The sequence below is a fragment of the Poeciliopsis prolifica genome, unplaced genomic scaffold (genome assembly GCF_027474105.1).
Source record: "Poeciliopsis prolifica strain line A6 unplaced genomic scaffold, Auburn_PproV2 SCAFFOLD023, whole genome shotgun sequence".
Lineage (NCBI taxonomy): Eukaryota > Metazoa > Chordata > Actinopteri > Cyprinodontiformes > Poeciliidae > Poeciliopsis > Poeciliopsis prolifica.
The window spans coordinates 2,058,438-2,083,788 of record NW_026562398.1 but is presented as its reverse complement, the minus strand read 5'-3'; the positions used below and the strand labels follow the sequence as shown (position 1 = coordinate 2,083,788).

The window sequence follows — 25,351 nt, the reverse complement described above, 5'->3', positions numbered from 1 at the left end:
AGCTGCAGGAAATGTTTTTTTAAATTTGCATTAATGCCCAACGTGGCTAAGAATCTGCAATTTATAATTGTCCTAATGTTGGAGAATGAATAAGGGCAAAATACCGGAATGAAGTTTTGCCACATTAAATTAAACACTGACAACATATTTTTGTATGGTCTTACCCTGAGGAACTAAATGTGATCTGATGAGGAACAACACTGGGACTAATTACTGATCACATTTTGTTAAGTAGGCGTAAGTTAATGACTGGTTCCTAATGACAAACTCTTGATCATCCTGACCACACTGTTAAATAGCCACAGACGCTATTGTTTGGTTGTTTAAATAAGAAAGCATTAAATTGGAGACTAATTGCAAGTTAAGCAGTAACCAATTAATAATTGCTATCCAAAGTGTAGAAGAGTGTTTTTTTAAGGTTGATAAAGAAATCTAGAAAATCTTAGGATATTTGTCTTTTAATGGCTCTCTCCAGATTCAGCTCAATTCAATAAAATGTTATGTGTTCCTCAGAGGCAATTTAAAGGCACAGTGAAGCAGCAAACATATAAGCACCCTCACAATTAACACAGAAAAATACACAATTCGCAATAGATTGGTTAAAATCTTTTGGTTTTCAGTCATCTAGCCTGCAATGTAAGAACTGATAATTAAAATGCTTCTGAATGATAATGTGTCAGTTTTTCCTCACAAGCATTTATAAATTATAGTCAAGTACAGATGGTTGAGAAAGCATTAACTACTCTGTATGAGGTTTGGCATTAAGCAAATGAAAGAAGGATAATTACCAATCATCTTTTTTTTTTTTTCATCAGGTAATAGTTAAGATTTTTATAACCCTCTTGTGTATTGGCCTTTAGTTTTAATGGTATAGGAGGGCATGGGGGAAAATAATTCTCCTACATGCTTTGCTACACATTTATGATTAAAGTATAAACAATTTGATAACCACACCAACCAGCGTGCCTTTGAGCATGTCACCACATTTTTTCTACAGAAATAACACATCTATGGAAGATTACAGCAATCCACAATGAAGTAAAACACTTTTTTCATTCTGGCACCTTATTTGCAAATGTTTCACAAATACATTTAAGTGACAATGGCACTTAAAACAGACATCGCAGGATGTGATGTTCTGCAAAATCTTTTTGTTTCATCATAATTAGATCAACTTAAATTGTTTTTTAAATAAACTATATACATGGGAGGACAGGAAACAGTTTGACATTTGATAACTTTGTGTTAGCAAAACCTGATGAGGAATACATAGTACACAACTTGTATGTGGATCTTTCTCAAAAGATAAGAACATTGTTACATTGTATGAGACAGTTTTGTGATTATTAATACCAATATTTTTTTAATGTCAATCTTTGCTTTTATTTTACATTGTGTATGAGTAATCTCTGCAACAAACCAAAACTCTCAGATTTATGCAAAAGCAACATAATTTAGAAATACTCAGCAACAGCCAAGTTGCAGATTGCAAACAAACCCCTCCTGTACCCTTGTCTTCCAAATGTGTAGGAGAAAAATAGAGTGGCCTGTAAAACCTCAAACAGCCCCCAGAAGAGCCAGTGTTTCACTGTTTCATGGTCACTGCAGAAAAGCAGCAGTGCAGTATTGCGAAATCTAAAGAAAAGGACCCAGACTGCCTATATGTATATATGCTGCAAGGTTGGGAAATTACTTCCAGCATTTTGAATAAGATGCATTGGGGAAAAAAATCAGTAATAGTTTAACCAGACCAATTTCTCTGGTACAGGGTTGTTTGAAGGTTGCAGCCTATTCCACTGGTTGCCAATCCATCACATTACTATTATAGAAAAATGCAATTGATCACATATATCTTCTGTCCTACTGACATGCCAACAGCAACAGGAAGAACATGAAAACCCTCCACCACCAAGATTCAAACCTGAAACTTTCTTGTTGTGAGACACATTTACTGAAAATTGGTTCCTACAGTGGCTTAAAATAACACATTACATAATGTCTGTAGATTACCAGTTTACACTTAAACTTAAAAATTTTATTTTTCATTTCAAATGAACAAACAGCATGCACTAAGAACTGTACAGATGGGCTGAGTGCAATAGCATACAGTTTAGAAGTTGTCATTGAAGCAAGAACATTGGATATTTTCAGTTTCATTTAAAAAAAAATAAAATAATAATTAGTTGTTAGAAAAGAATTCAAATTAAACCTATTTTTGACTAAAAGTGGTAACACCTTATTTGACGTGTTGTCAATATGACTGACATGACACTGTCATAAACATGACATAACACCTGTCATGAACATGAAAGTCTTCATGAATATTTATGACTGTTGTCATAAAGTGTCATTCGGTAAATCATGACACTTTTAATACAAAGTTGACATTATTCAAAACTTAACATTCTCTTTCAGATTTCATGATAGTCTGGTAATTACTAAAAAAAATAAACAGACAAGTCACACTGAAAATTCCCACCTAAAAATGTGGCTTCAAATCAACAGGCAGATGGCTTTGTTGTATTACAGTTTCAAGACAGTTCTCCATTGTGTGCAATCATTTGATTTTCATAAGAACAGTTTAACTCATTTCTAAGATTGCTCCTGCAAGGTTTTAGTTCAGACTGTAAGGGATAACTGTGGGGTTAATATTTGAACTGAACAAAACCTCCTCCAACTGTTTATTTCTGATGAAAAAAAAAAAAACAGACACACAATGGAAACTTAGCCTGATTGGCATGCCTCTCAATTTCCTTAAGTTATGCTATTTGAATTATTAATGGAAATACAGAAATATTAGAGGATCAGGATAAACAGTATGACTCATTCTCTTCTGCCTTCAGGTCTCCTTTAAGCAACAGACGGCATCAAACTGTGACAAAAACACATAAAAAAAGGTTTTATTCGTTTGTGACCAAAATATCAGCATTTTGTTAATTTCTCAAACCAGGCAAGTAGCCAAATTTTATAATTCCCCCTCTTTAGTCATAGGATGTGTGTGTAATTTTCAGGCTAGGTCTATAATTTCTGAAAAAAATACCAGGTTAAAAATATTCAGTGATATTAGCCCCAAAAAGAAGAACACTCCTAAATATGTACCGACGCATACATATCTGGCACATAACCAATCAAATCCTACATTTTAAACAGCGGAGAGTTAATTTTGATAAAGACGACAGAAAGAACTAGGTTCACCTCTTTAAGTCGAGATGTTCTGAAAAGATTACAGTGATGTATAATTTAATAAACGGCAGAATTGTCTTTAGAAAGCTCTCTAAAAACCCAGAGTACTTCAAAGGACCCTTTAATGATCACTGTCAGACATACATAGCGGAAAATTTGTAGTGACAAAGGTTCCCCTTGTTTTAAACGTATCTCCCTGCTGGGTCTTCTTCTCTTTTCACTTCTGAATTTTAAAGCAGCTGTCATTATGAACTATCTTATGCTGTCTGTACAAGGCTAAATAATGTAGTAGTTCAGCTCAAGGCACAGCCAACATACATTTTGCTCAAAATGTCTAAAAATGTTACTTTGACGTTTAAATGGAAGTGAATGTAAAGTTAAATTGTGTCTTGTACTCATGAGACTGTATATCATGTTGTGTTTTTTAGGTTTTCTACTATTAACTTGGATTTTTTTTTTTTGTTCCTTTCCTTTTCCCAACATTAATTTGTGTTTTGTTTTATGTTTGTGTCTAGCATCCATCCATTGCCATCTATTATCCCCAGTGGGGCACCAGGGGTAACCTCAGGGGTAACCTCCTCTATCTCCTGAGGGCAACAGTTCACTGTTTTAACAGTTAATAGAAAGTTATCAATCTCTGCCTAACTCTGGTTTTCAGATCAAGTCGTTGAGCCAAGCATGTTTAAGAGTTTGGCTCAGCGTTTTGTTGCACCTCACCAACACCACATTAGGTCACCAGGTCAATGCTATCCTGAGAAACCCAGTAACAAATGCCTCAGCCTTCAAGGGGTGTGTCCTCCATACCTATTGCCAACCAAATTGTGAAAAAAATAGCATTCTTTACTGGAGTAGAATAATATTGCACTGAAAAGTGTTGAAATTCAAATCTTTTTATGTGACTGATTTCATTTTGTGAAGCCAGATTCTACAAATTAATGTCTCAATTTCATCCTGAATTCATTCTGAAGCGTCAGGCAAACAGTCAAATCTCAACATGATGTTGATGCTGTTGAGCACAAATCATCAACCACCAAGACTTTTAAAGTCTTCAAGATAAAGTTATTTACATACTTCTCCTGTGAAGCAGAACAGTACTAATTAAACAAACTTTTGAAAAGAATGCACTGATAACAGAACCACTGGCCTGTTAATACTTTTTGCAATGTATAGGTCATTGCCCTACTGTTCGCCATTTCCTGTAACAATTTAAATTCCTTTCTTCCCACTCCTCTGATTTATTTTAATGTTGTGGCAGGCCGCTTCCAAAGTTAACAAGGAGCCAAAATGTGCCGAAAGATTTGTATGTAATAGACCAACTCAAAGTAACACATAATGGTGTGGGGTAACAACAAGGATACTTCTTCTTTTTATAGAAATCTTAAAAGTATGGATGGTGTAGGGAAGGGGGAGGGGAGGGCGCCCTACATTAAGTAGTGAAAATACTACTTTTTTTTTTTTTTACAAAAATACCAAAGTCACTCTTATCTACACCACTGCTATTGGTACTTTTCTCCTTTGCCAGTAGGTCAGCACTTCATTTTTTCCTGTAACATTTTCTGTGGTGGAAGCACACAGAGAGAAAGATTTTTGACCATTTCTCTGTTCACAGTCTTTCTTTTCCAAAGTATATGACACTTTCATATGATCTCTTCTCTTCAGTAAACCCCTCAGGCTTTCTATAGGAGTTAGTACTGGTGACAGTCACGGCCATGACAGAGGATTTGTTTTCTCTTCTTTGAACCATTTTTGTCTTGATTTTGCTGTGGATCTTGGATCACTGTCATGCAGTAAGACTTGTTGAAGACCCATTTTGAGTTTTCTGGCAGAAAACCACATCTGTTTATTTAAACTTAAGGTATCCTTTTATTTTATAGAGTTCGTGTGGCAAATTACTCAAACAAGCTTTCACAGGTATTAGACTAGAAATCACAGTCAGTATCACAGATCCTCTGTTTTGCTTAAGAGTGCGTATCAGTGCTAATGGTTTCCGTTCCACCACAGTGTTGGTGTTAGAAGGATTAGTCTCATTTGACAATAAATCACATTTCCACATAAAAATCCCAATAATGTTTCCCAAAGTTCAAGATATTTTCTCAGGGGGCTCTCCAAAAATGCATTTGGCACGTACATAATGTCTGAAGATGGTTATGAAGACCCGAGGATGCTACTAATCACAGCAGTGAGCCATGGGATTTTTTTTATTTCTTTTACATCCCTCATAATCTTCCTGGGCGAGGAAAGATTGTGGAACATTTTCATTCAGCTGTTTTTGTCTCAGTTCCACTTTAGTTTTTGCTTTGACTGTAAATACGGGCAACTGTCATAAATTAACACGTTAAGACGAACTCAAAAAAAATCCATCTATAAATTGAAAATATGATTTCTTTATCTATTTATTAGGGATAATTATGGGTGGTAATAAGTTTGCCATAAGGAAACTTTTAATAAACATGATCTTTACTGAAAGGCCTTTTGCATTTCTCTACCATAGGCGACCTGATTTTGTCTCCCAAAAAACATTAATTTCTAAAGGGCTCTGCAGTTGTTAAGTCCAGTTGGTTCTGTAAATGCTGAAATGCAGGAATTGGGCTAAATGGTATGGGATCCATCTCTGTCGGATTTTTTCGTGGTCTTTTTTGCCTTCATCATCATATTCTGACTCCTGCTGATGTTCCTGTTGCTGAGGAAATTTTGAACTGCTTTGCTCATCTGGCGTGCCCCACGGCTACTTCCCTGAACTGCTTATCTTTTCTTTACCGTTGTTTCCAGTTGGGCTCTTTATTCCATTAACCTCATTTCATCCACTTTTGGCTGGACTCATTTTTCTTTATCCAGACATCTGGGAGCCGTCCCTTAGAGGGGGTGCTGTTACGGTTCTTTCGTTTTCTAGAACTTTTTTGTTCTGCTGTCTCTGAATAATGCTATTTTTGGTTTCTCATTTGTTTGTATCATTTTTATTTTTTGTTTGCATCGCATCTGTTTCCTTGTCTGTTTTGCTTTGCGTTCTCTGAGTCACATCTGTCCTGAATTTATTATCAGGACACCAGTTCCTCATGTTCACTGTTTCTCTATGTGTGAATGTTGTCCATGTTGTCCTTTGTGAATGTTCCAGATACTCATGTTGTCACTGCTGCGGTTCTTTTTTTTAGTTTTTATTTTTGTTATGATTTCTTTTAGGTTGGGTTTTTCTTTTTTTTTATGTTCATGCAAACGTGGCTATTTGAATTCCTGCTCGTATAAAAGCGTTGTTTTTTGAGGAACATGTCATAGACTACTGTCTGCAAGTGTTCTCTTTGCTTCGCCTTGACTGGTCTTTATGGCATGTTGAACATAAAACATGACGGATGTTGAATTTTATTTCCTGGTTTTTATCATCTCACACTGCTCTGGCCCTTATGTGCATTCTTTTGTCTTTTTGGTTTCCCCTGAAATGAATGATGATGCAGCAATGAACAAGTGTGCAGGATATAATGGTAGATGAAACAGTATATTACCAGTTTTAGAAATACTGCCTCTTGCAAAGTTACTTCCATCAAACATTTTAACCTCTTTTCACATTACAACCATGATTTTCATTGACTAAAATAGCTACCAAGTGACTGTGTGGAGTACTTGTCTATTCAGACCTCTTGACTCAATACTTTTTAAAACCACATTTTGCTGCAGCTGCAGCTTTTGGCTTGGATTTCCATATCTACACACAATTTTTCACTCAGACATTTGTGAACATCAGGGAATTTATGTCTGGATTTTGAGTATATTATTTTGAAATATGACTTGATCGAAAGCATCCATTATAACTCAGGCTGTGTGTGTAGGAGTCATATTCTCCTGGAAGTGGAAATTCGCTCTGCCCCGGACTCTAACATGTTGTCTCACATCCAGTTTCCTTTGTCCAACTTTAAAAACATTGTTGCCACCACAATGTTTTCTCCATAGTGATGTGATCAAGTGATTCTACTCCTTCATCTGTGAATCTCTGCAGCTCCTCTAGGGTCACCTAGAGGAGTCTGACAAATGCTCATCTTGCCTGGCCTGCCAACTTAGGTAGATGGACAATAGACATGTCTTTGTAGCTTTTGGTCCTTTATTTTTTTCCATTTTCTGGTGACAGATGGAACAGTGCTCTTAGAGATGTTGAAAACTTCAAATATTGTTTTCTATCAAGCCCTGATTCAAACTTGTCCACAGTTTTATTCTTGACTTGCCTTATGTTTTCCTTGGATGTACTCTAACAGTAAATGGTAAAAATGTATTTTATTTAGTTGTATCACAGTAAAAACCAGATATTTTTCAAATTATAATAAGAAAAAAAATCTATTCTGTTCCCCTTTTCACAATTATGTACTACTTTGTGTTCGTCCATCACATAAAATCCTAATGAAACACATAGGAGTTTGTTGATTTGTTGATATTTTTTATTATCAATAAAAACTGAAGTTCAATTACAGTGGTCATATTAAAAGCTGGGTAGATAAAATTTTCATTTTAACTTGGTTATTATAGTGGACATGCAGTTTAAATGTCATCAAAACCTTAATTACTTAAATAAAAGCAAGTGATTTTTGTTCTTCCACACAGTCTGTGCACATCTGATGAGTAAACTTTTACAATTTGTCACTCACCGTTGAAGCTGGCGTTGCGTATGTACTTGAGCAGCATCTTCCCATCTGTGGACTCCATTTGTGGACAAACGCCAGGATGATTGGGACATAAGTCTCTGTGCATGTTGTGCAGAGCGTGGGCCATAGCATACACGGCGTCAATCACAAACTGCACCTTCCCTTCCTGCTCATACTTGGAGTCGATCCCAATCCGCTCCTGGCCTGTGGGAAGAAAACGCCGGCTTTTAGCCGAATGCATCGAGAAGCTGTTAAACTTTACATTCTATCAGCTATGACAGCTTCTGTGCTTCTGTTTTTATCCAGCTCCTCATTAACTATTTGCTGCTGTTTGTTCAGTTTAGATTCTGAGGGAATTACAGCTAAAGGGGACAATGTGTTATAGGAAATAAGAAGACGTGTTTAATTCCCCAGTGGGATATATGAGCTCTGAAGCAGAGCTGTGAGCGGAAAAAAGTGTTTGTGAAAAAATTCAGCAGAGTTAGACTGAATTACTGGGGTGTGCTTCAAAGTAATAGGCAGGCAACAATGAAGCTCATTTGTCCCATCTGAAAGGAGATGAAGATCACCATGAACTTTAGTTACAGACTCTGCAACACTAGTTTTCTGCTCCTTTATATCCTCCTGGCCGCACGCTGCCCTTTCACTATGGGCTGCTGTAAAGGTTTTGCCTTATTCTGCTGGAACACTTTTTGAATACCTAATGCACAACCTCTCCTCTTGTTTTTGTTGCAAGTTGAACTTTCTAGGGGATAAGATCTGGTTTTCAAAGGCTGCCTAAAAGTTATAGCAACAAATATACCCCCCTTACATTTTATGGTGATTTTTATTATCATCATTGTAATTATGATTTTCAAGCTCCCACTTACCAAAAGAATGCATCATCAAGAAAACAGAATATAAAAAGATTATTTTCTCAGTGGTAGCTGTCCGCAGGAGCTCAGTAATCATGTTAATAAGAAAAGCAGAGTAATGTTGGAGACTTTTTTTGGAGACTTTTTTTTTTAAAGAAATGAGCTTGAAAGCAATCTGCGCTGACATTTCAGTTCATTTTTTCAGATCTTAACATACATCTCAGCCCACACATAACCTTTTTGATTTTTCTAAGCTTCACATGAGGAGTTCGGTGAACAGACCTCGAATGAAAATCCCTCGTGCTAGAGTTTTCATATTCTGGATTACTGGTTTCTTTCAATAAATGAGAATATGCTAAGAAATATGATTTATTTCCTTGATTCAAATACAAAACTGAACTGCACAGATTACAGAGATTTAACTTAGATCTTGCTCAAAGATCTACGTGGCTTATTTTCCAAGCCACGTATTCAGTGGCTTGGAAAATAAAAAAATATTATATGGTCAGGATGAAGAGTTCTGACTATAACTGTCTAGCAGAAACTATCTGTACCTTCCAGAAGAAAGGTAAGCCACAAAAGGTAATTGATAAAAAAAAAAAGAAAGAAAAAACTCTTAGTTCACAAGAATTTCATAGAAAGTTAAGTGGAAGGAAAAAGACACACAAAGAACAAGGATAAATGTAGCCTTTGAGTCGGTTGTGCACTAAACCTTAAAGAGTTTGGTTGGAGACCCATAAAATATGGAGTATATAACGAGTCAGTATTTTAAGAACCTCAGGACATGGCCTACAACTATTGATTTCTCTGTGTTAGGCCACTCTCGAGCCAGAAGAGCGTCCTTCATGGGCAAAAAAGCCTGTGGCTATTGGACATTAAACCACAGTCCTATTTTCAGATTACAATCATTTTTAAAAATCTCATTTGGAAACTAAGGTTCCAGAGTTCCGAGGCGCATTTGAGGGAAACTGTAACCCTCTTGATTGAGGTCCAGTGTAAAATTTTAACAGTAAGTGTTTATTTGCATACTTTTAAGAATGCCAACATGTAATGTTGAAATTTTCTAAGTCACTGCAAGCTTTCATTTGTGGCCAACTGCAGCTCGGTGAGAAGAGTAGTTTTCTTATAACCAGAAACCGATTTACCAATCTGCACATCAATATGTGAAAGTAACTATAATGTAAAGTACTTTGAATGTATGTGTAACTCCAAAAGTACATACATATTCTTTGAAATTGATATAAAAAACAAAAAAAACTATTGAAATAGCATTAGCTCTGTGTATCAAACGGTATATAATAAAAAAAAGTTTTATTTTTTTAAATTAATCTGTGAAATATGCCAACTTTTAGATTAGGTTCTGGTTTATTAAAAAGCATGCATTTCAGCTTGAGTGCAAGTTAAAAAAGCAGCACCTATTTCTGCATTTGTGCATCTGTGTGCAGAGCAATCTATGGAAAAACAATTGAAAAGTGTTTCACTCTCATTTTGCAAGAAGGCTTCTTGGAGTTCAGCTGGCGGAAAAGCATCTATTGTCTTTGACACATGATGAAAGACACCATACAAGAGATTTTAAAGGAAACAAAATCCCTCAGCAAACTGTAATTTGTGTCAAGGCGCTATTGCCGTCATCAGGTATGGAAGGAAGATTAATACAGCATCCCACATTGCCGGCCGTCATCCACGCAGATAATTCATGCAGTGAAATGCCTGTCACACCATTGGCAGGTGCAGTTTAGGTAACATGAGAATGCATCACCACTGGAAACAACACTATCATTAATAAAACACAAAGACACTGCAGGAGCAGGTTTTGTGAAGAAAATTTATTCAGATTTGGGAAGATTCTCCTGTAATTTCAGCTTTGAATAAAATGTACTCCGACTCTGTGTGTGCTGAGATGTCAAGGTTACGGGGGAACAGAGAGACATGAAACCCAGGAGCAGACGGTCTGCTACAGCAGTGTGACAAATACATGTAGAGCACTAATTATTTTAATCATACAACTTAACTGTCCAGCACACGCAGGGTATCAACACCTGGTCTTAGACAAGATGATCAAAATCAAACCACAACAGCCCCCAGCGTTTGTGGTGTTGAATTTGCTCATCATCTTCATGCCAACACCGATTCATTTCCCTAATTGCTCCATGCCATTAAACACATGTACCTGTACACTTGCGGCTGCTGTCCTCTCTTTTGGAAGCACTGAGCAGCCGGCAGTCAAAGTTTTCCTCCCAGAACTCCGCAAACCACACATTCCTGCGATTGTTCTCCAGGGTGAGGCCCGTAAAGTATTCATCAAATCCTGGAGTAGAGGAAAGACGGGAAAGACTCAGTTCCGGACCAATTATCAGTCATATCTGACCTGCAGGAAATGAAGTAAAAGCTGTGGTGGTAGCAGAGATGCACAGCTCGCCGCTAGGTGTTGGAAAAAACCCTTGTAAGCACTTCCTCATCAAATTTTGACCATGGTGGATCCTTTTCCTCTGAAGCCCCATAGAACTTTAATCACAACTTTCATCTAGGAAATTACATTAATTAAGAAACAGGATGCATTATAAATAACGCAGACTTTCTAAGTAGTGCCTCAGCCTGTGCCTGAAGCTTGAAGGTGCTGAACAGGTTTTCCTACTTTGTAAAATTCACCTAAACAGACAGCTTTTTTGTGAAATTACAACCAACGTAGTTCAGCAAAAATATTCAGCACACCTCACAGCTAAATGTGCTACAATGTGTTTTTGTGGCCATCGTTCTTTATTCTTTATCTGCGCAACCAACAATTTTCAAAGTGAAAAGTAATCTGAATTTCACTCTTGTCCAGTCAAACCAGCTGGTGGAAAAGTGGAAATGGTTCACTGAAGCTAAATGATTCTGCTGATGTTAATTTCAACAGTCCATCAATGATGCATGGCGGATAACTAACGTCTTCCTTGCCTACACAGGGAATATTTTCTCATTTTGCGTTTGGCTAGACGTCTCCTAATGACCAAATGCTTCATAAAAATTAGGCTTCCTTTTGTGATTACGAGCCTCTTTATGGACAGTGACACAGATCAGAGCTTAAAATAGATAGAACAGGCCGGGAATGTTCCATTTAAGCTTTGAATTTTGCATAATCCCTGAAAATGCAGATCTACAATATCCTCATATGCTTCATTTTGCATGTGGGTAGAAATTTAGTCTACAAAAAAAAAAAAAAAACTGTTAAGAATATGATAGCAAAAAAATAAAATATAGAAATTAAAGCCTTTATAGACTTTTATTATGCACCTGTTTTGGCAGTCTAAATCCATCACCAATGTTGCTTTTTAAGAAAGTAAAATAAGTCTCTCACACTAAGCCATTTAAATTGTCTGGTTTTATGGTTAAATATAAAAAGGAGAGCTCCTCTTATCCAAAGTGGTTTTTAGTCTTATCACTTCAAACCCATCAAGCTTATAATTTTTTTATCTGAGGACTGTCAAGAGTTATTGGGATATGTATATATATATCTCTATATATATATATTCTATATAAAATACAACCACTCACACCACTATATGCTGCATAATACAACATATACAGTGCAATGTTTGCACCATAAATATGTTGCTCACTCTGATTTTTTTTTTAATTAAAAAGTAATTCTGATGTCTTAATATCAGACAGTGGGAAAAATAAATCTTTTTTACACAGTATATGTAAATATCAAGTTTTATATGTATAATCCATCATATTATGTTTATTTTGTATATTTTTTTTTGGTTACAGATATAACCCACAGGAAATATTTGAAAGGCATAGATTTAAAAATCATAGAACCCACAGGAAATATTTGAAAGGCATAGATCTGTGGTGTTCAAGATGCAGATACCTTCAATGGAGGAGCGTTTAGGCAGAATTGTGACTGCTCCCACTGCTACGTCCTCCAGCTGGTGGATCGGGCTGCTCTTGGACCCCCAGCTGTCAGATCCAATCCACAGGAAATGGCCCACCTGGTTGGCCCTCTTGGTGGCATTGAGAACACCTCTGCAAGAACATCCATATGGTTATTAGCAGAGAAAAAAGAGGGAGAGAGAAAGAAAGGTGCGCAATCATATGTTTATTATTGCGCACACAGCTGAGGCACACAGCTAGCCTTAAGCAGCTCTTTGGACATAAAAGGCCTCTGATGGGTTTTTTCTCATTAGAGCACAAGCCAAAAGAAGGTTATTACTGTTCTTATTTTGCAGTATGTGTTCTGGGGAAAGCAGAGATGGTAACGTTTAAATAATACAGCATATGTCTGCAGGGAGTCACGCTTATTCTCTTATCATTCGCACTTCACCTCTGGATTCTTTATTCTGAATTTACATGTGTTAAATGTTTGATTCTGAGCTTCAACATATAAACATTACTCAGGGGCTATTGTAAATGAAACAATATCTCCTCTGCTTTGTTCCGACCCGAATTCCCTGCTTCCTCTCAGAGCCATGTTTGTCTTGTTGCAGGTATGTTTGTGCAGCCAGACACAGAGTGTGCTCTTGTTAAAACTGCACTTCTAGCCTTTTTCTTTTCTTTCTCTTTTTTTAGAAGCTGCTGCTCAGAGATTAAAACACCCCAATGTGGCGAGTCAGCGGCACGCCACAAGAAACACGTATGACTCCAGATTCTGCCGCTGTGCCCCTCACCGTATGTCTTCTTCACTGGCGAAGATGATGATTGCCCGTGCGTTGTGGGTTTCCAGCAATTGTTGGATGATTTTGTCGTAATCCTCCGTCTTCGGGTTGTGGGGAATTTTCAAAGACTGGGCAATGCAGATTCCACCTTTATAATGGGGAAAGAAGGTACAAATGAGTAGGCTCCACGGATTCACATTATGCACAGTTTCTCAAAGCTTCAGGTCACAATAGCTGTGGCTTTTTCATGGAAATCTCTCCCAAAGGGAAAGAAAAAGAAGTCTAAACACAGAAGGACTTTGATAAAGCTGCTCTGCTTTCTACAGAGTCTAAACAACATCCTTGCAGTGTATACATTTACATTTTGGCAACAATCTCCAAACCACAGAAGCCTGCAGTCGAACACTTACTGTATGGTGAACCTTCCTGCTGAGAGCCGCCATCATTTCACAGACAGAGACAGTAACGAACACATCTGCTATTACAAATCCAATAATCCACACCCACTGGGACGCAAAGCTACAGATTTAATATTATGGATTTGAGAAGAAAACACCAGCTCGGCATTGAATTTTCATTTTACGTCATTATCAAACATCTCTTACTGAAACCTGAACCGATCAGATAGCACAGCTGGCAATAACAAACAAAGAGGATATTAATACAGACGATAAATCACTCTCAGACAGGTCACCGCTGATGAGCCTGTACAGGATGGAAAGCGCTGATTGCCACACGCCGCTCTCAACACGGTACATATTTCCACATTTTGATTTAAGCAGATCATCAGATGTCGCGACACTCAACAGCTCATTATTGGGTAGAGGAGTGAAATCCTCTCTTTCAGAAAAATAACCTGAAACTGTGTTCTGTTCCTGTGTGATGTGGTAATTATAGACGTGGAGGACGAGCTAACCTTTCGAGCGCCGGAGATAAACAAATAATATGATAACCTGTACAGAAGGATGTTCAAACTACTGCAGGCCTACACTGAAGCAGCAGCTCGTCCCGAGTCAACAGCAAAGCTTTACCCAAACCAATTAAATTTCTCCCACTCAAGCATTTTAATAGTCTACCCAATAACCTCTCAGTTTGAGTTTCCCTGAATAGACGGGGATATGGAAGGGATCTCCTAATTGCCACTCTCCTCAGGCTCATTACTTTGATATAAACAGCTTTTAGCTGGCAGATCAAACATCTACAGTCACGAATATTCTGTGGCATTTCTTAAGGCAGGAGAAAACCAAACGATAACTGTTGAACATTTTCTTAGATGTTTTTTTCTAGCATCAGCAAGCAAAGACACAGCAAGTGTCAAAAGGCTTCTCAGATGGTTGCTGTTATCCAGCTGGAATGAACTGAACATAAAGATGGATATCCTGCCAGCGGTTATGTCACTGCTTAAGGGTTTGTGGTAACTTGTTTTGAGGAAAATGTGCTCTGTGTCATTTGTGCAGGGAAGGCCAAGCTGAAGGTCTCCGAGGATGAACACTAAGGCTCTGTTTCAGCTCAGAGAGTTCAGATAATTTAAGCCAGAGTGCACACTATATGAGACTGCACTTTCAGGTTCCTGTTTTCAGAGCCATGCAGAGAATTAAGCAGCGACTTCCACTTCTGGGCTGATTGTTTTCTGTTTGTAGATTTAATTCACAAGTACTACATACAAAAAGAAAACTGTTCTGAAATATGATCTCTTACAGTTTCTAATATTTCATCTCAAGATAGCCACAAATTCCAGTTTGTTTTATTGGTAGACGGACCCAAAAGTAGAGCATAGCTGTGAAGGTGAAGTAAAATAATGTCTGTTCTAAAAATAACTTTTGAAATAGAAATCGTAAAGATGTGGCATGGATTTGTAATTTTACCCTATGATAAAGTGCTTTCACTGAAGTTTCAGCTACAACGTGGCAGTATGTTGGAGTATCTCTGTAATATTCACTCATATTTTTCTTTTTTTTACTTTTGTTTCTGTGTTTCTGGTGGGAAAAATGTTTATTTTTCCTTTTGTTTTTTACACTATAGTTTTCTCTGGTTTTTGATGTGCAGCTGGAAGGGTTTTTGCTAACACTTTTTATGCTTTGCTCATTTATTATGATGCAACCATAGCATCAAGGTGGTTTACAACAGGAGAAGCTGATTAACATTGCAAAAGCTGAAATGATGCCACAACTTCAAGCCACAAATCCCAAAGGGGGTTGAAAATGAGGCATTGTGGGTTTTGAGTAGGAGCAAAGAGGAGAGAGAAAAGGAGGAAGTTCAAGCCATCTCTTCCATCATTGGAAATATGAGATCATCAGTTAGCAAGGTGGATGAACATGCAAGTAGTGACAGTGGAGAGGTAAACTCCCCTCTAACAGGAAGAGCCTCCAGCAAATTCTGGGTCATTGTGAGTGGCTGCCATACAAAAAGAAACAACTGAAGAACTGATGTAGGGTTATTGTCTATGTTAATAAAAAGTAAAAAGCTAAAAACAGGAGCTGGACAACGTTTAATTGATGACAGATTAACTAACCTGAATTCTGGGTCTCTGCAGCTCATCCAGAGTAAACTTGTTGCTTCTCTGATGTTCTCCTTGAAAGTTATTTTAGTAGGTTTGAAGTTTCATAGAAAACTGTTCTTTAACAGCTTTAATAACTCAAAGAAAATTGAAGCTTGAACATAAAGGTACAGTTGTAGGACCAAACCCTCCACAAACCTTAAAATGTTTTTCATAATATGTCTGCTGTGGACTATCTGTAGTCTGTTTGTAGTTCTCTAGCAAACTACTCAGGTCTCTATAGCACATGTGGGATTAAATTACACACAGCTAGAAATGTACAAATTAAGTAACTTCTGAAGGGAGTTCAGATTGCCTTCTGAAGTTCATTTAGAGAATTTAGTGGAAGTGGATTTCATTTAGCAGTAAAGGGGATGAATGTACATGAAGACCACACTATTTATTAGCAAAGAATTTTGTTAAAATCACATTGTTTTTCAAATTTCACAATCATGGGTCGTTATCTTGCTCCATCACATAAAATCCTTGCTGTTACATTGGACGTTTGTTTTTTTATTTTATTTATTTTTATTGATCAGTCAATAAAAAGTAAAAGCAGAAAGGAAAAAAAGTAAGAAAAATAGCCATGCCAACTGATATGCAATTTTAGACAATTTGCTTGAAACGGAGCAGGTTTTAAAGTGAAATATGTGAGAAGGTCAACGGGTACAGATACTTTTACAAGACACTGTAAATATTATCTATTTGAATTGCAGTCTTGTGAAAATACATCCTCACCAAACCCGGCTGAATCGTGTAAAGCGTTGCAAGATCTTGAACAAAGACGAATTGCAGGTCACAACAGTTAATATAGGGACCACCCAAGCCACTGATGAAGATAAAAAGCATTTGGAGCAAAGCCCATCTTCACTGAGAAATGTGCTGTGAGCTTAAAACTACCCCGGTGGTTGTGCAAAAGGGGCTAAATTATTGAATACCTGCGGAATACCTCATCTGTCAGTCAGTCAGATGGTCGAGCAGAGAGAGGCAGGGAGGCTACCATGATGAAAATGCAAGTGTAGTGTCAGTAGTTTCAGAGTGCTGCGCAGTATGCCGGGCCGCCTTCTGCTGTCGCTGGAATGGAAATGGACTTGAAAGAGTCTTCATCTCAGAGAATAGATTTAAGGGAGTTCTGCGGGCCTGTTCTGGTTGCTGATGTCCAATGCGAGGCAGTGAAATGTCAGGCTCTTTGAGATAAAAGTGTGTCAGAAAAGCCAAGTACACAAGAACCCCTGGTCCCAAGATGCTTTAAAGGCCTGTGTTTAAAACAATATGTTATTTTTAAAATGTTTGTCTCTTTTATGAATTTAACATTACATGCACTATGTAGACTTTCCATTACCATTTTAGCCTCACTTTATCTCAAAAGTGAAAAAAGAAACTCTTTAAAAAAAACCCGCAAACCTGGCTTTTTCTTTTTGGAACAATGATCCGTTCAGAGTTGGAAGGCACTGGTATGTCACAGCTTATAGAAGAAAACAATGCTAAATATGTTTGCTTATTCCTCATTTGTTTGATTTTTTTTTTCTTTGAGGGGTGCCTTGAACATTTTTCTTGTCGCTTTCCTAATGTCTATAGGTGTACAAGTGTCATCAAACGAGTTCAGTTTTTACTCAGGTGAATGTTTACTTCAGGCAACCATACATCTTCCTCGAGACAATTGTGAGCCCTTTTTACTCTGATACCGCTGAGGTTTGTTAGAAAACATCAGAAAATCGCGTAAAGCGCTAGCGGCTGAAAGTGATGCTGCTTTGACAATTTACAAGAGAAGAAAAATCACAGAATGAATCAAATTGTAACAATTTCCAGAAGACTGTGCTCCATTTTCAAAAGTGTAACAGGAAAAAGAAACCAACTTTTGCCCCATCAGGTTTCTGATATGGAACTTGCCAAAACCTATTTGCTATAAAACAGACAAAAAGTAGTTCTTTTTTTTTTTCTGTTTCTTCAATCGTATTGGTCTGGTTTATGGAAAATATCTGCTGGGGAAATGTTTGGTCACAAAAGTTATTTTTGAGTAACAGTTCTACCCAACTAAACACTACCTTCTGAGAAAAAAGCAGGCAATAATAGGAAATGTACATCTTGTGAAACCTATGGTTCACTTGTCCTGGATCTTTTCTTTCACAAGACATCCCTGGTGTGCATCGTTTCTTATTTTATTTCTGATCATGTGTACCCTAACTTTTTCTAATGCTTAAAGAATGTCTTGTTTCGTAACACAAATATTAAGAGTAAACTAAATTCTCACTGCCATGTTACTAACATGCATCTTGTACTGATCAAATGTCATATCTAAGTGTAAAGCACATTTTGTGAAAACAATGTCAACTGTAGCTTCTACACCGATTCTGTACAGCATATTTTATCAACAATCAACATCAAGAAAAAAAAATGACTTAAAGATATGTGATTAAATATTTTAATACATTTTACAGCTAACATTTCAGAAATGGTATGTGTTAAAGCGATTTGAAACCCCTAGCATTTGGTGATCATGGTATACTCAGATTGCATTCTTCATACACTTTTCTTGTTTTTATCAACTTGAAATGTGTCATGATCTGTTTTCTTCTTAATAAAGAATTTAGATTTTGAAAATTCAACCTACCTACAGATCTCTGTGAATGACAGTGAATTAATTTCCAGAGTCCCAACGAGTGATGGCTTATCTTTCCAATATGTACTTTGAAGTAAAAAAGTTCGCTGGTTGTTGCTGTTGTTGAAAGCTGAAGTTAGCATATAATTTGTAGCTTCTTAAATAACTCCCTTTACTAATTTAACATTGGATTTGAAAGCTACAAATCAGAGGTTAACTTCAACATTGTGTTTTTCAGCTGAAATGGCATTGAACTGTTGCTAAAGTAGCTTGCAAGTTTACCTGTTGAATGGTTGTGATGGCAGTATTTCCTCTGTACAAGAGAAAATACATAATAAGAGAATAACATATTTTATTTTATTATGTCCATTAAAATGGATAGTTTACATCCTTGTTGTCCAAAACACCAAACATTTTCACTTTGATTTTCAATTTATGTGAAGCCACACACATAAAGTTTCTGTGCTCTGCCTCTGAAAGAAATGGGAACACTGTATTCTCATTTAAAGTAGTTGGAATGGAAAATGTGATGCTTTTCCTCTTCAGTCTTATTGTTACATTTCTCATAATACATTTATAATACATTAATTATCATGTTCTTAGTGGTAATGGGTCAGGATAACAAAGCTTTGAGACATTCTTCAAAAAATAGTTGGCAGATTAAATTATTGGTTGCCTCGTAATGTTACAGCCAGTTCTTTAGCTGCTGTGCAACTATATTAGAGTGTTGCAATGCCTTTTATTTAATATTCTCTTTATTTCATATTCTCTATAAAAAATGCTATGTTGAACAAATCAAGTAGTATGTCTGTTCCAGCTGCATATATTGCTTGTGCTATTCAACAAGAGGTAAATCTAATCTAGAGCTGTCCTGGACAGGTGCACTGATGTTTATTTATTTATTTTTATTTTTTTGCTACATCTGTCTATGCATAATTGCTCTAAAAGTACATTTTTCCTGTGCCAATGAAATCACGAAGCCTTTAAAGCGTTCTAAACTTCCATACAGAAATCAATATGGACTGTATTTTCCACACTGATTCAAATTTTCTTTTTAACACAGATGTGCCACATATTCAACCTTCTCCAAAGGACACAATCTTAGAAAACGAACAGTATCTATAAATATTAGGCTCAAGGTTGTGAAATAAAATATATGGAGTACATAATGTGAATATTAATACCAATGCAAGTTTGTCGAGGTAACATAATAAAGCTTGACTATCCTGTTAATATAATTGAACCTTTAAATTATACAGTTGATTTCTAAGAACCAACATTTTATTTGAATGTTCAATATGGATAGGCTGTTTAAAGCTGTATCATTTGCAAACTCTTCTATAACATCTAAAAATATAAAATTGATGCAAGACTTGATGTATTTGTGTGTTCTTTATGTGCGTATGTGACATGTGTATTTATGATTACACATTCATTCTTATCTTTCTATTTTTTTTTACTTCCATCTATCAAGATTTGTTCAAAGACAATAAAGAAGGAAATTGTGATTTAAATCAAAATACTACTTTGGTGGTATGGTTAAAGTTAAATTCCAGACCTAAATCAAGAGAATCTGTCACTACACTTGAAAATCAATCTCCACACACTTTCTCCTTCCAGTCTGACACAAAATGAGCTGTTTTTCAAAGAAGGTGCAGATATCTTTGTGTCTACTTGTGCAAAGCTAGTAGAAACCAGAAAATGTTTATAAGACATTTTTGCAAGTCTGATGAACAAGAAAGCAAGATCTCGCTAGAAAAAAATACAATTTCTTATCAAATACATATCTATGTCAAGTCTACTGTGTGCTGGGAATCCAAACCTGTAATGCATATCTCTAAGCCTAAATCATATCACAAAAATTGTAGGATTACATTTCAAATTTCTAATATTTATAAACAATTATTTGATCTTCCATCCAAAAAATTGCAAAAGTCTACTTTATACTGTTTTTATTTAGATATTTTCAGCCAGACGTGTGCTTGAACTATAGCAGTTAGCTTAACAGAGGGACTCTAAGGTAAGTTATGTTTATTTAGTTTTCTAAATAATGCAGTCACTTAAAACAGCATTCAGTTTTAAGTGACTACCTAAAATCTTTCATTATTACAACTAAAGTGCAACTTGAGTCTCAAACTAGAGTGGCCGTCTCTCGTAGAAGCATTGCCTGAATGTGTCACAGCTTAAACTGCAGGGAAAGATGGTTCTGACTGAGGGGGACTGAACACAAATCCACACATCAATTTTCACTTTATTTGTAAAAAGACAAAGAAAACCACATATCCTTTTCCTTCCAATGCATACCTGCGCTCTGCTTTCTGTGTTTCTTTTATTCAAAATCCTTCATTAGTGTATTGACGTTTGCAGTTGTGAAGTGGAAAACACAAAGAGGATCAAAGTGTAGAAATACTTTTGCAAGATGATGTATACCCTTCAATGGCTTTTTAATAGTTTGACTTTGAGTCAATGTTTCTGTTTTGTTTCATAAACCAGGCCATTTAAGGCCGTGCCCCCAAAGCGCTCCAAATTCTCCTGTGTGCTAGTTTGAGCTTGTGTGGGAAACAAAGGCTCTACAAGCTGATAACTATGTGCTTCGGGAGTTTCGAGTCTATTCTGTTTTTTGTGCAACTGATGTCAATATTGATGAGAGGGAGAAAAAAAAGGAAGATCTTATTCATTTTTTTTTCTTCTTTTTGCATTGATCATATATCTGCTTTACAGTGCAAATGTAAAATCATACAGAAAAGTTGCATTTTGCTCTTGTTAGTCGTAGTTCGGATCTTCCCATAAGGAGGACTTGGAGTAAATTTCCACCTCTTAGCTTTACATAAACCTAGAAGCAACCAATGTAGAGCAACTTGACGATTATCCGATTTAATAGCGAACCAAATACAGACTTCAAGGTTTTAAAAAATGCAGCTTCTAGAAGATCTAAACTCTCCAAACTCCTCTTATCTTTTGAGACAAATGAACCCATACCACTCTGCTAGATAATCAGTAGAAATTAAGCCCTAGCTTTTATTTGATTTATACTGAACCTGGTTCTGCTGCTGGAGTTTTTTTTTTTTTTTCTCTCAAAAGCAAATGATTCTTCTGCAGTGTTGCCATTTGTACTGAAATCTCCTGTAAAGAAAGTTTTAAAACCTAGAATCTTCTTCCCCCCCTCTCACTTATGAGGTTCTACATCATTCAGAAGGAGTTATCTAAGCCAATGAAGACAATGTGACATAACCAGGTCTCTGAATTCGCAGAAGAGCCATTAAAAGATCGCTAAAATTGGTTTATAGTTCTTTGTCTTAGATCATTCTGTGCATGATCCAGTTGGTGAAGTCATCCAGCCTGCTTTCTGCTTCTATATAGAAAATGTTCATCAACTTCATGCATTTGCAATCATCTGCTTTTATAACAGAAAAGGCATGAGATTCCATGGTCAGTATAAATTTTATTATGATGCATGAAAGTTATAAATTTATGTGCTGTGGCCACAAACAATTTTATGATTCTGTTGGAGAGATAGGGTATAACTCTTTACATGGGGTAGAAATTTGTTGTGTAATTTTGCATATGAGTGTGTGGTTGTTATGCGCCATATAAAATCCCCATCACATAAAAAAAAAAAAATTCTTGCAGTGTAAAAAAGGAGGAAATAGAGTAAAATTATGCATTGTTGAAATAAAGCCCTGTAATACCCGTTGGAATGGGAGAGAATGCTTTCAGTAAGCAATATAGTGAAATTCACTTTGGTCTTTATTTAAATTGACTACCAATTTATACATATATTTCACTTTTGTGGTAAAGATAAGGCTTTGGTAAAACCACTGAAAGCCAAAAATAAACAAAAGTATCAATTAAGAAAAAGTTTAGAAATTTACAAAATTTGCTTACTCACATGTACACGTTTTCACACTTTCACATCAAATGATTCTTTATGGATTTACTCCATAAATTTTTTAAGAGCCACTATTGTTCTGACAAATGTTGCACATTATGTCAAGTCACACTGGAGAACCTATATTTCTCAGCTGGCCTGGGGATGCCTAGGGATCATTTGTATCATTATTGCCATTCTACTGTATAAATCTCAAATGCAACATAGAAAGATAGAAAGATATTTCAAAATATTTAATTTCATTAATGTTCTATTTAAAAACTCTCCTCAGTTCTTTATTAGTTTGTATCAAGGTTAAAAGAGTAACCAGTGCAACCAACGCTGGCAAATCGCTGCTTTAGCCAAAGAAATTATTTTTGTTTTGATTAATGAAAGATTGAACTCAACAGCCTGAATTGTAAACATGGGCATAGTGATATATAAAAGTGCTTTCAAAAGGTAAATGAAAAAATAATTATAAAATTATCCTATGTCCTTATAGAGCCCATTTTAAAAAGTCAACCTTAAAGTGACTTTTATTAAAATAACTTTAATAAAAGAATAATAAAAATGAAAGGAAGTTAAAAATTCAGAAGATGCTAATGGAAGGGACTATCCTGGATCATTTTCCTTGAAAAGCAGAGATCTAACTATTATACAAAATTCATAAAACCCCCAAATGAACGTGGTTCTTGGAAGTAGGAGCTTTTTCGTAGCAGAAAAGGAGAACAAATTCCAAAGAGGAACTAGATGCTATTGCAAGGCCATTTTTTTCAAAAATGTAATGACCAATCAGATGTCATGTCAATATATTTTTACATTAACAAAAAGGACTGTTGTACACTGCTTTGTTTTGCTCCCACTATAAAGTGATTTGCGGAACATAAAATTATGCACTTTCTTTCACAAAAAAACAAAATTGAGTGGGAATGCAGGTACCACTACACCCCTAATATCTGTAAACAGTTGATCTTACAGCTATAAAAGCAGCAATCGTAACAGAAAACCCCAACATATGTTATGCTTTGCTGTGTGTACATTGTGTAAAGGTGCATTTATGTTGTGTCTGCATGTTTCTGTAGACATATATCCACCCAAGTGAAGTGAGAAGTTTTCTAAAGTCAAAATGCGGAGGTAGTCACAGAGGAGAGAGTTACTTCCACCACGCACACTAACAGCCCCCTGGAGTCCATCAATGTGGAGAGAAGCTGCACAACGAAGCATAGATGGGCCCAGAGCACAATGTGGAATGTGGGTGGACAGGGGCCAAGACCCTGCAAAGTGCATGAGCCATCCCCCAAACACCTATAAGACTAGGTAAGGAAAACTGTTAGGTTCTGTTGAAGCTCATGGTGCTTGTGAAGTTGGATGATGCCAAGGTGGTTCTGATTAGGGATGGGCAGCACAGACGTAGATTTTCATCATGATAGATTGTGGTGCTTTCATGATAATGGTGAACAACTATTTGTCAATTCTTTTCTGTCTTTTTCTGGGCTACTGTATGACTGTGACAGCATGGCACAACAATTGTTGGCCCACAAACCCAAATACTGCTCTGGAAAAATATTACCATTTTGAATTTGGCTTCATCAGGACACCACTTTCATAAATAAGTGCATTTTTTCCCCTTATATTACACACAGTAACTGTACTTAATTATATTTTGGAATTTATTGATGCTTTCTTGGAACAAAGGGTGAAGAAACTATAAGAAAAAAAAACAACTAAGTCAGTTTTTGAACATTTCAAACATGGCACATTTGTCATTGTAACAATAATGACAAATGTCATTAAATCTCAGAAATATATTTTTTTACATTAATGATACAATAAATCTCCAACTATAGTTAAGACTGAAAATTATTATTATTATTTTTTAAACTTGCACCTCAATAAATCCAAACACTTTTAAAGGTTTGTAGGTGTTTAATCTGTTAATTTTTTCAAAGTAATAATCCAAACTTAGTGAATTATTTTATTTTTAGTCTAAGATTTACATCATATATTTTCTTAGACATTTAATAAATATTAAATGATGTTCGTCATTCTGTAAACGTTCATATATTTTAACTGAAAAAAAAAGGTGTTGACTTGAAATATACATTTTTCCACTTGTCCCAAATCAACCTTAAAATTCAGGTTGACATCTTGTAATGTAATAAAGTTCACTCATCGATTGCCTCTTACAACTGATTTCTGAGGATTTATGTAAAAAAAAAAAAAAAAAAAAAAATCTTTATGCATAACAAAGTAATTTAATTTTGATTTTTTAGTTACTGTGATGTTTTGTATACACTGTTTTATCAAAACTTCATCTTTGTGTTCTCAAAAGCCAAGCCAGGGAACATCTGCTTTGTGTTATATTTATTATGTAAAACAATATTTACTGAATCTCTGTTCAATAAACTAATTAATTAATTAAACAGTGGAGGTCATATTCTTGTCCTGATTTAGACCTAATCTATTAGTTCCTCTTCTCAAACAAGTTTGCCATCAACTCACATACTTATTCCTTGTAATAAATATTTTGATTAGCAGTATGTTTTAACTGTGATTTAAAGTCTGCCAAGAAAGCAAGAGCAGAAAGTGAGGCTATTTGCACATTTATACACAGTTACTCTAAATGTTGAATTTCTCCCTGCAGCAGATGGGTGTGATGCTAGTTTGTGACAGTAATAGCTGCTCATTATTCACTTACTTCTGGTAATACAAAACAAAGCGCAGTATGAACCTGTGACCTTTGCTCTGCATTAGATTAAAATGTCAAAGAGAGTTTCAATAATGATCATTGCTAATTTCATTGGACTCCTGGAAGTTCTCAGCTTATCTGATTGCCACAGGTCATGCACCGCATTAACTTCTTCAATTATTCATCTTCAGTGCCCTCGGATCTAAGAATGCACCGCAGGATGAGAGACCCGGCACTCCCATTTCGCTTGGTAATATACAAATCCCTTTAAATTAGGAGCAGTTGATGGTTTCAGCTATCCAGCTTTCCCGCCTACTCACCAGTACCCTCCAAACCAGAACCTCCAGGGTGTCCATAATG

At 36.1% G+C, this 25,351-nt stretch overlaps 1 protein-coding gene across 1 annotated transcript in view; it reads right to left on the bottom strand.

Moving 5' to 3' along the window:
• LOC129370374 (metabotropic glutamate receptor 7-like) overlaps positions 1-25,351 on the bottom strand; it is a 101,727-nt gene that overhangs the window by 30,275 nt on the left and 46,101 nt on the right. The window contains exons 3-6 of the mRNA XM_055046331.1: positions 13,312-13,447; positions 12,516-12,670; positions 10,830-10,967; positions 7,809-8,009 (exon numbers count right to left, since the gene is read on the bottom strand). Of these exons, the coding sequence (XP_054902306.1) occupies positions 7,809-8,009; positions 10,830-10,967; positions 12,516-12,670; positions 13,312-13,447 (630 nt within the window). The remainder of the gene's footprint in view (positions 1-7,808; positions 8,010-10,829; positions 10,968-12,515; positions 12,671-13,311; positions 13,448-25,351) is intronic.